This window comes from Lolium rigidum, chromosome 6 (assembly GCF_022539505.1).
Source record: "Lolium rigidum isolate FL_2022 chromosome 6, APGP_CSIRO_Lrig_0.1, whole genome shotgun sequence".
Classification (NCBI taxonomy): Eukaryota; Viridiplantae; Streptophyta; class Magnoliopsida; order Poales; family Poaceae; genus Lolium; species Lolium rigidum.
This window is the reverse complement of record NC_061513.1, coordinates 10,451,231-10,462,333: the sequence shown is the minus strand read 5'-3', so window position 1 is coordinate 10,462,333 and position 11,103 is coordinate 10,451,231. Positions and strand designations below refer to the sequence as shown.

Genomic DNA, 11,103 nt, shown 5'->3' with positions numbered 1-11,103 from the left:
CAATTGTCCGCATACTAAATCTCTCTATTCTCTTCTCTCTTCTCAATATCAGATCGCTGCGCACGCAGCAGGACCACACCATTCTCGCTGCTCGACCCTCAATCCAAAGATAGGCAAAAATAGGCAAAAAAAAGAGAAGGCCGGGGAGCCATACCTCTCGCGCGGGAGACCGGCGAGCGGCGGCGACGGCGGACGGGGCAGGCGGGTCGGGGGCGAGTAGAAGGGGCGAGGCCACGGGCGAGCTCGGGGCGAGCAGCGAGGGACGGGGCGGCCGGTGGCGGGAGGTGGCGGTGGCGGCTGCGACGGCTCGGGAGGGGCGGTGTGCGCGGGGCGCGCGGGCGAGGCGGCGAGCGAGGTGGATGGGGTCTAGGCGGGCGAGGCGGCGAGGTGGATGGACGAGGCCGCGGGCGAGGCGGCGGGCGAGGCGGCGGGCGAGGCGGCGGGCGAGGCGGCGGACGAGGCGGCGGACGACGCAGAGAAGGGGGACGAGAGAGGGCGCGCGTTTTTGTGGCTCAGGCGCGTCCCGACCAGGTTTTCTTATCCGCAATCGTTGCCGTGCGGGGTTCTTTGCCGTGCGGCAAAGCGCCTTTGCCGTGCGGCGCCCCTTTGCCGTGCGCAGGCCGGCCTTTGCCGTGCGGCAGGCTTCTTTGCCGTGCGCCTGCGCACGGCAACGATTTTTTTTTTATTTTTATCATTTCATTTATAAGGTTGCTACGATGATTTTGTACCCTTTAGTGCTGACATTGATATAAGGTATTTGAGGCTAGATAGTATGCTTTGGTTCACTCAAAACCATTGTAGGAGGTTACATATATAGAATACAACTACTAACTTGAGAGAAAGCCAGTAAATAAGACTCGATCGTGAAGAGAAGGAGGAAAATGTGTACCATGCTATGAAATGAATGAATGCATGCTCAAATTAGCAGAGCAAGAATAAAGGCTATGCAAATATCTTTACCTTGACCCTCCTCGGTAGATCGTATCCTGTCATGCCAGGCCGGCATGCGAGTAGTCGATGACTATGCGTGCTTGAAACACCGGAGCGAAACACCGGAGCTGCAAAACCATGCATCATAAACCCTAACCCTAACCCTAAACCCTAAACCTATACCTAACCATAAATCCTTACCTAAAAGAATGAAAATGTACATAGTTGCACCCTCGCGCGGAGAAATCTAGGGGGGTAGACCCGCCGGGGCACACGTTCCCGCTGTTTTGGGGGAGGAGGGGGATAACGACCGCCGGAGCACCGGAACCCCACCAAACCTTGCATGTGGACCTATGATATGTGTCAAAGTGTGGTGCAAGGTCTAATGGTGCAAAAGTAGCTCCCCTAAACCCTAAACCCTAAGCTCGGGAGGCTTCGAGCCCTAAACCCCTCTAAATCCCTAAACCACGACGCCGGAGCTGCAGAACCATGCATCATAAACCCTAACCCTAACCCTAAACCCTAAACCTAAACCTAACAATAAATAATTACCCTTTAACCTAAACCCTAGCCCTAGCCCCTAAACCCTAGCCCTAACCCTACACCTAACCCTAACCAGTAGACCAGGCACACCGTCGATCGTGTGATAATGGCTCTAGCTGCTGGTATATGTGCCAAAGGGTCCCAATCTTTGGTTCTCCATGTGTATATGTACTAAACAAACATAAAGGAATGAAAAGTTACATTGGTGCACCCTGCGCGGAGAAATCTAGGGGGTAGACCCACTGGGGCACACGTTCATCTGTTTTGGGGGAGGAGGGGGATAACGACCGCCGGAGCACCGGAACCCCACCAAACCTTGCATGTGGACCTATTCTATGTGTCAAAGTGTGATGCAAGGTGTGATTCACAAAATGGTGCATGGCATGGATCCCCGGTCCGACATTCCTCACCTTCGGGCGATAACACTTAACGCATTCCCGGACGTGTACGTCGAAGTGTCCCGCCGCGGGTATATCGGGGGCTAGACTGTGCCAAAGGGTGCCACACATGGTTTTCCATATGTCCATGGACTAAACAAACCTAAACCTATGAAAAGTTACATTGGTGCACCCTCGCGCGAGAAATCTAGGGGGTAGACCCGCCGGGGCACACGTTCCGCTTGTTTTGGGGGAGGAGGGGGATAACGACCGCCGGAGCACCGGAACCCCACCAAACCTTGCATGTGGACCTATGATATGTGTCAAAGTGTGGTGCAAGGTCTAATGGTGCAAAAGTAGCTCCCCTAAACCCTAAACCCTAAACTGGGAGGCTTCGAGCCCTAAACCCCTCTAAATCCCTAAACCACGACGCCGGAGCCGTGAACCATGCATCATAAACCCTAACCCTAACCCTAAACCCTAAACCTATACCTAACCATAAATACTTACCCTTTAACCTAAACCCTAGCCCTAGCCCCTAAACCCTAGCCCTAACCCTACACCTAACCCTAACCAAGTAGATCGAGCACACCGTCGATCGTGTGATAATGGCTCTAGCTGCGGGTATATGTTCCAAAGGGTGCCACACATGGTTTTCCATGTGTATATGGACTAAACAAACCTAAACCTATGAAAAGTTACATTGGTGCACCCTCGCGCGGAGAAATCTAGGGGGGTAGACCCGCCGGGCACGCGTTCCGCTGTTTTGGGGGAGGAGGGGGATAACGACCGCCGGAGCACCGGAACCCCACCAAACCTTGCATGTGGACCTATGATATGTGTCAAAGTGTGGTGCAAGGTCTAATGGTGCAAAAGTAGCTCCCCTAAACCCTAAACCCTAAACTGGGGAGGCTTGAGCCCTAAACCCCTCTAAATCCCTAAACCACGACGCGGAGCCGCAGAACCATGCATCATAAACCCTAACCCTAACCCTAAACCCTAAACCTATACCTAACCATGAATACTTACCTTTAAACTAAACCCTAGCCCTAGCCCCTAAACCCTAGCCCTAACCCTACACCTAACCCTAACCAAGTAGATCGAGCACACCGTCGATCGTGTGATAATGGCTCTAGCTGCGGGTATATGTGCCAAAGGGTCCCAATCTTGGTTCTCCATGTGTATATGTACTAAACAAACCTAAAAGAATGAAAAGTTACATTGGTGCACCCTCGCGCGGAGAAATCTAGGGGGTAGACCCGCCGGGGCACACGTTCCACTGTTTTGGGGGAGGAGGGGAGAACGACCGCCGAGCACCGGAACCCCACCAAACCTTGCATGTGGACCTATGATATGTGTCAAAGTGTGGTGCAAGGTGTAATGGTGCAAAAGTAGCTCCCCTAAACCCTAAACCCTAAACTCGGGAGGCTTCGAGCCCTAAACCCCTCTAAATCCCTAAACCACGACGCTGGAGCCGCGAACCATGCATCATAAACCCTAACCCTAACCCTAAACCCTAAACCTATACCTAACCATAAATACTTACCCTTTAACCTAAACCCTAGCCCTAGCCCCTAAACCCTAGCCCTAACCCTACACCTAACCCTAACCAAGTAGATCAAAGACACCGTCGATCGTGTGATAATGGCTCTAGCTGCGGGTATATGTGCCAAAGGGTGCCAATCTTTGGTTCTCCATGTGTATATGGACTAAACAAACCTAAAAGAATGAAAAGTTACATTGGTGCACCCTGCGCGGAGAAATCTAGGGGGTAGACCCGCCGGGCACGCGTTCCGCTGTTTTGGGGGAGGAGGGGGAGAACGACCGCCGGAGCACCGGAACCCCACCAAACCTTGCATGTGGACCTATGATATGTGTCAAAGTGTGATGCAAGGTGTGATTCACCAAATGGTGCATGGCATGGATCCCCGGTCTGACATACCTCACCTTCGGGCGATAACACTTAACAGATTCCTGGACGTGTACGTCGAAGTGTCCCGCCGCGGGTATATCGGGGGCTAGACTGTGCCAAAGGGTGCCACACATGGTTTTCCATATGTCCATGGACTAAACAAACCTAAACCTATGAAAAGGTATATTGGTGGAACCTCGCGCGGAGAAATCTAGGGGTAGACCATCCGGGGCCCACAGACAGCCTGCTTTTAGGGGGAATGACCCCCGGAGCACCGAAATGCAACCAAAACTTGCAACTGGACCTAAAACCTACCCTAACAAACCTAAGAGAATGAAAAAGTACATTGTGCACCCTGCGCGGAGAAATCAACGGGGTAGACCCGCCGTCCCGCTGTTTTGGGGGAAGGAGGGGGACGGCCGCGGAGCACCGGAACCCCGATATTTGTGGGGGATGAGCATGGAGACTAATTTTGTATTGCACATTGTCATAAGTAACACTAATAAATAGTCATCAAAAAGTAAAACTAATAAAAAAATATAAGTATTAGATGAAATAAAATAGAAAACAAATAAAATGAATGACGGCGCACGGCAAAGAAGAAATCGCACGGCAAAGGAGGCTTTGCCGTGCACTTTGCCTGGCCTCACGGCAAAGGGAGGCCCACGGCAACGTCCCAGCCCCTTTGCCGACCAGGTTTTCTTTGCCGTGAGGCTCTTATGCTCTTTGCCGTGCTTGCTTCTTTGCCGTGGGCTTTCGAGGGACTTTGCCGTGCGATGATACTTTGCCGTGCGGCGCTGCTGACTTTGCCGTGAACCGAATCTTTGCCGTGCGCCGCGCTAAGACTTTGCCGTGCGTTTTTTCTTTGCCGTGGGTACAACTCGCGGCGCACGGCAAAGATTTCTTTGCCGTGCAGCACCTCACGGCAATGATGTGCTGCACGGCAACGCCTGTTTTTCCTGTAGTGTGAAATGGCTATAGAACTATGGAGTATTCTTGTACTAAAAATTAGTCAGACACCCCTACAATCATGTATGGAATGGACAAAACATATTTCCTAGCTATCTTTCAAGAATGAAGCCCTTTCTTCGCCATCTACACATACACTAGCAGTCTAGAGACCAAGAAGAGTTGATGGAACTCCAATCTCCATGTACGGACAGAGGTTGATACTCCTGTGTTTGCATACATACCAAAATAAATAGCATAAGTACCCATGGTAGCAGCACCATTCAACATCAAATGAACTATCAGTAGGAATGTCTCTACACCTAATCCCTCATTAGATCTTTCCACTTTTTATAAATTACTTCAGACCAAAAGGGGCACTACTATATGTGGACAATTTTCATCATTGTATAAGCACCATCATCGAAGCATGCAAATAAAAACATAGCAGGTCCAGTAAATCAAGGAGACTGAAAAGCGCAGCCGCCGCTAAGTGAGTTCCAAGATCATATATGTTTGTCACTTAAGTGCTGAAAGTCTGCAAAAAAATATATTCGCGCACATAAGATAAATAAAGGAAACAACTGCCACCCGATAAAAATATGTCAACAAACTAAGTTATTACAGTTTAATTTCATTGATTATTAAGCATATGAAAATGTATATATGGTTTGAATATTCTCTTCTTGCTGGAACCTATTGTGAAAGCAGAAGATATGGCAGATAACATATTAGAAATCCTTTGCATGAGATATTAAAAATTCTTATATGTGTTATTAACTATGCTTTTTTTCTGAAGATTGGGCGACAACTTTTAAAATCTAAGTGACAAAGAGTTTCTTATTTCCAATTGTACATACACAATATTTTAAATATGTACCTGGTGTAAATTATGTTTTTCCTGAAAGGCTGTATAAATAGCTTTTGAATTAAGCTAGTAGCAGATCCTAACTAATGGGTGTCCTCATTGAGTCTTTGGCTCGTGTATGTAGCTGGAAAGAGATTCCAACCCACCCTAGCTGAACAATCTGAAAGTGACAAAACTAATATTATGATTCGGCAATAAAAGTTATGTACTGAAATAATGTTACTCGGCCCTAGTAACAAGCACTAAGAACAACAAAATTACATTAACAATCGTACACAAGCAACAACAAGATAATCACCTCAAATTATGATAGCTATTCATCATTACATAAGATATATCTCATCCAATTCCCTTACACCCCACACTTACAAGGGGAATTACTAACACATGGCCATGAAGACAAAAGGGTTGATGAAGTTGTTGTTGGAGAAGAGCAACCTCAAATAGATGCTGAAGGAGTTGGCCGCGGAGGCGGCTACCTAGGGTGGTGGCTGCCCTTGGGGCCAGAGGCCTCTTGCCCCCTTCTTTTATGGAGATGGTGCTACTGAGCTCCTTCTCCTCCTTGGCAGCTACCAAAAGAAAGATTTATCTTCACAATGGCTTGGTGCCTTGAAAATGCTATGGTTTGCCCTCAATATATGGAGTTACGGATGTAAGGTAAGTCATGTGATTGATGCCTCTTTGATCCAAGGGCTCTTGGTCACCTCTAGAACATTTCCATGCCTTCCTTCTGTTCCAAGGAGTCCAACATACCGACCATGGGTCTAATCCATCAAGTACGGAAAGAGTTCGAGTCAAATATGTTACCAACTCTTGGATTCCCAAAGTTACTTTTGTACACTCCGATAAATCCGGTCCAGAGGTGGCATCTGTGACAAACTTTATGTGTAGAACGAAGCTCGGAAGATTTCCAACAACTTTGTAGGTTTTTGGGGGGACAAATTTTGGAAAATTCTCCAATAGAACTTCTTTCCATATTTGTGCACTTTTGTAACAACTAATAGGTTAGTACGAATAAATATAATAAAATTGATAAATATTTGGAAATTTAACATAACAAAATACAAAAAACATGTATGCATTTTACATGCATCACTCGGTGGTCTCCCTCGAGGGGCGCTGCCGATTTATAAAGGTATCATAATGTAAAGTACCACCAACCCTCTTATATTTCTTCTTATCTTTCCCATCCACCATATCATCATCATTCATCTCACCGGACAAAGAATCATCGTGTTGCCGTTATCCACTTCCTTACCAGTCTTCTCGGATTCAAACGCCAAGCGGTTCTTTGCCAACTTATTAGTAGACGACACATTAACATCATCTATTAACTAGACTTGAGGCCATGTCCATTAAATCTTTTTTCCATCGACATATTACCCCTAATACAAGAACATTTTTAGATGTTGTCGCCAATAAAAATATGTCCCTCGACCATGATCAACATTTAAAATTTTAGAGAGTGGATATATGTTAAATCGAAGTCTTTGGTGTGGGCATTACCCTTTGGGTAACCGACATTGACCTACCTCCCCTAGCCTAAAAAGGGGCCCACGAGCTTCACCGCAACCCAAGATGGACCAATGCGTTGGTTGCAATGATGGAAAGATGGAAGGAGATGGATTCTTGACGAACAAGGAAATACGTCACTTAAGGCAAAGATAGAATACATTTTAATCTAGTCGAATCCATGCAAGACTCTCGGGACCTAGCCTCCTATATAAAGGCTAGGAGAGGGCCTGTCAGATCTCCACCCTCATAACCTACACAATCGATCCCGCATACATTAAACCCTAGAAACATTGTCTCGCGGGGAGATCACCACCACGCAGTCTATCGGCTGCCCCATTGTAACATTTTTCATCGATAGTCAAGATCAGACAAGCATGAGTAAGGGTTTTACCTCATCGAGGACCCCAAACCTGGGTAAATCTTGCCTCTTGCTCGTTTGGTATCTGATGTCTAGTGCTAACCTGTAGCATTCCATCAACCCTAAGCTTCTCATGGTGGGCATTGCTGAGGAGCCCTCTCGCCAGTCTTACTACAACCACCACATGTAGTACATTGGATCTCTGACATGGACACCTTGAGACGAAAACCTTAATACCCACGTCGCCGTGGAAAACCTAACCGGGCAAGCAAACTATGGGCCAAAAAGTAGGAGAGAGATCTATCACGCAAGTGGGACATGGAATTGAACTTGTAACCGAGCATGGTCAGATATCGGAGAATAGAGATTGACCTGGACTCGTCGCTGCTCTTGCGAGCAGGAGGAAGAACCCTAAACAAACTTAACTCAAAATAACGCAAACATGAATCCATGGATAGCTAAAAGTACAATCGCCGGCGTTGTCACCCGATAAAGCAGTCTTGATCCTTATCAATCTCCAAATTAGGAATGAAGCTTGTGAAGAGTCGAGTAATGGACATCCAAATGTGTTGTAGTATCATCTAGCATCAACTTATAAAGTTACTAGAATAGTAATCCGTTCATTACCACTAACTTTCAGCTAGCTCAATGGCATGCATCCCTCATCATGGTTATTCCACTTGCAAAGAACTAGTTATGCATGAGAATAAAGCCCGTGTGCTTGATAAATTTCCAAATTCCTCTATAATTATTAAGGAAAACACCAGGATTTCACATCCCCATCACATCTATGGTCACTAAGGTATGCGAAAAGTTGAGAGAGAGGATCATGATGATGACGACAAGTTATCACATGTTCAAATTAGTATGGGCTTGATGAGTTGTGAGGTGTCCAATCTACGAAGCGCTTGATGAGATGATAATCCATCAGCCATTAACTATCCCGATTGAAATCACCACCATACTACTAGCCCTACTACTAGATGCTAATCCATTAGAACGGTAGCTATGCGCGAAGTTCAAGTGTATGATGAGCTATACGTTCGAGAAGAGATGAAATCATCTCTATACTACTAGAAAAGTTGACAAAATTTTGGCAGAGGAAAAGTATAAGTTTGGGCACGTGATCCAAATAAGTATGAATATTTTCTTGAGAGTTCTAAAGGAATTTGAAAATATAAGTAGGGAAGACATGTTTATAGTCCGTTGATGAAGGATACGAGTTAAGATGAACATTGTGGTCTGGTCGTTGAGGACCCAACTCAGTAAGCACAACATAGTTCTCGTCTCCACTCTGTGCTTGATTGACCGACTATATAAACACGTTCACCCCACTCACATATCCAAAATTCTTTAAAATTCTCAAGAAAAATATTTAAATTTTTATAAATCTTGAAAGTAAGTACCTACACTTAAACTTTTGGCCACCTTTTGTTTTTAACTTGTTTGACAGTGTAAAGATGGGCTCACATTTTCTCATATACTTGACAATAGAAGGTGAATTGATAGGAGATGAGATGAGAATTACTCTCTCGATGATGAGTTGTCATACACGATATCAGACATCCAACTCAGCAAAAATTACCATACACGACGAGAGTTATGAACACTTTTCTCACATAAATGGCAACGACTACAATGATGCGTTGTCACATGTCCAAACGAGAAATGTATTCATCCGTGGCCACATCGAGGAAGCCGACTTGAAGCAGATCAGTGTCCATGGTGCTTGAAGCCCAGCAGGGCCAGAACCCCTTTAACGGAAGCCAGGCCAGCAACCCTACACACTATCGGACGACACCGACCGCAAGACCCACCTGAACTAGGCCAGCAGATCTAGGGCAACCTTGGCCGTGACGTCCTCGAGCACCACGAGGAGCAACGATGCGGCGGAGAACTGGGCGAAGGGCCGACTGGTGCAAGGCAGCTGCATCTGGGCGCAGCCACCGGCCACCGCGTACCTCTGGCCCCAAATGGACGTCGTGAGCCGCCTGCCCAGGCGCTGAGCTGTCGTGGTGCACCACCGCCATGGCCTTGCCGCTCCACCACCACGCATTACCGAGACCACCTGTCCGCGCGAAGAGATGAAGCAGGGTGCATCATCCTCACCCCACCGCCTTCGACGTACGGGGCACCGCCACCACCGCCGACCCTATGTTTTTTTTTTTTGGAGGAGAGATCTCCTCAGCCAAGTTAGGTGAGTGTGCAAAATGAATTGCGCGTGATGAGCTGTGTATACGGTACATTCCAACAGCCAACCCATCGTGCGCATATATGATACTAGCTCAGCGTGCGTATACATAATAACTCAGCATGAATATACGCCAACTCATGCAGAGAGTATTCCTCCTCACGACTCTTCGCCCTCACGCGTTTATATAAACGCAATCCATGCCAGCCCGTAGGCCGTAGCAGATCCACCTCACCAACCCTCGCTCTCTCTCTCTCTCTCTCAGTTTCAGGTTTCCACGGCAATGGCGCATCGCCGCACGAGCATCGGCCGCCAGAAGATCGAGATCCGACCGATCGAGAAGGAGGGGGCGCGCCAGGTCTGCTTCTCCAAGCGCCGCTCCGGCCTGTTCAAGAAGGCCAACGAGCTGGCAATCATGTGCGGCGTGGAGGTGGCCGCCGTCGTCTTCTCCCGCGCCGGCAACGCCTTCTCGTTCGGCCACCCCTCCGTCGAGGCCGTCATCCAGCGCTTCGACCCCACCGGCACGAATACCGGCGGCGCCGCAGAGGACAACACGCTGCTTGTGGCGGACCTGAACCGCCAGCACCAAGAGCTGCGCGCGAAGCTGGACGCGGCGAAGGTAAAGAAAGATCAGGTCGAGGCGGCCATGGCGATGGCGAAGGAGCGCTGTGCGGGGATCCCCGTGGCGGCGTGGCTGGAGGCCGACGTGCGCGACATGGGGGAGGAGGAGCTGATGCAGTTCGCTGCGGCGCTGCAGGTGGTGCAGGCCGCCGTCGCCGCGCGCGCCAACCAGGTGCTCCAGGACGCCCTCAACCACGGCCGCGCCATGGCGGCCAGGAACCGCTCCAACATGGTTCCCGTGACGGCGCCGCCGCAGCAGCTCCTCGGAATGGGCGCCGGCAGCTATGGTTTGTATGATTTCGGTGCAGGCAGCAGCAGCGGTAACGCCACCAACGCCGCAGAGATGGATATGCAGATGCAGCTGATGATGATGGGCATGACGCCGCCGCCGCCGCAGGGGTTCGCCGTCGCCGGCATGGACCAGCTGCTTCAGCAGGGGTTCGGATTCCCCGGCCTCTACTGAGAAAAGTATGCGAGTTCATTTCCCCCGTTCATTCTTGGCATGCATGCACGGCATGGATGCATGCCTGTATGGACGGCTCAGATGAACTCTGAAATAGATCGGGCGCTGGCTAGCTACCAGATCCGATCGTGTCTTGTCGTTTAGTTTGTTTGTCTTGAATTCTCGATTGCTACCCTTAGTCATATGCATCTAGGTGATGATGATCCATCTGTGCGGATGATCGTCCATGCATATGAAATCGTGTTGCTGTCTTTCAAATTTCACATGTTGCGGTGCACCGGCTTCGGCCCCTGCAGCGTGACAGATTTGGTTCGATTATCGATCGGTGTAATGGCTTGTAAACTGTTGCTCTAAATCAATAAAAAAATACAAGCATT

At 48.6% G+C, this 11,103-nt stretch overlaps 1 protein-coding gene across 1 annotated transcript; it reads left to right on the top strand.

Moving 5' to 3' along the window:
* The first annotated feature begins 9,919 nt into the window (after positions 1-9,919).
* On the top strand, positions 9,920-10,726 carry LOC124662153 (agamous-like MADS-box protein AGL61). Its single transcript, XM_047200032.1, has one exon. The coding sequence runs from the start codon at positions 9,926-9,928 to the stop codon at positions 10,724-10,726; it is 801 nt and encodes a 266-aa protein (XP_047055988.1). The 5' UTR covers positions 9,920-9,925.
* The last annotated feature ends 377 nt before the right edge of the window (positions 10,727-11,103 follow it).

Excerpts from the sequence above, each read along its gene's own strand:
- LOC124662153 (XM_047200032.1), top strand. The coding sequence starts at position 9,926 with ATGGCGCATCGCCGCACGAGCATCGGCCGCCAGAAGATCGAGATCCGA.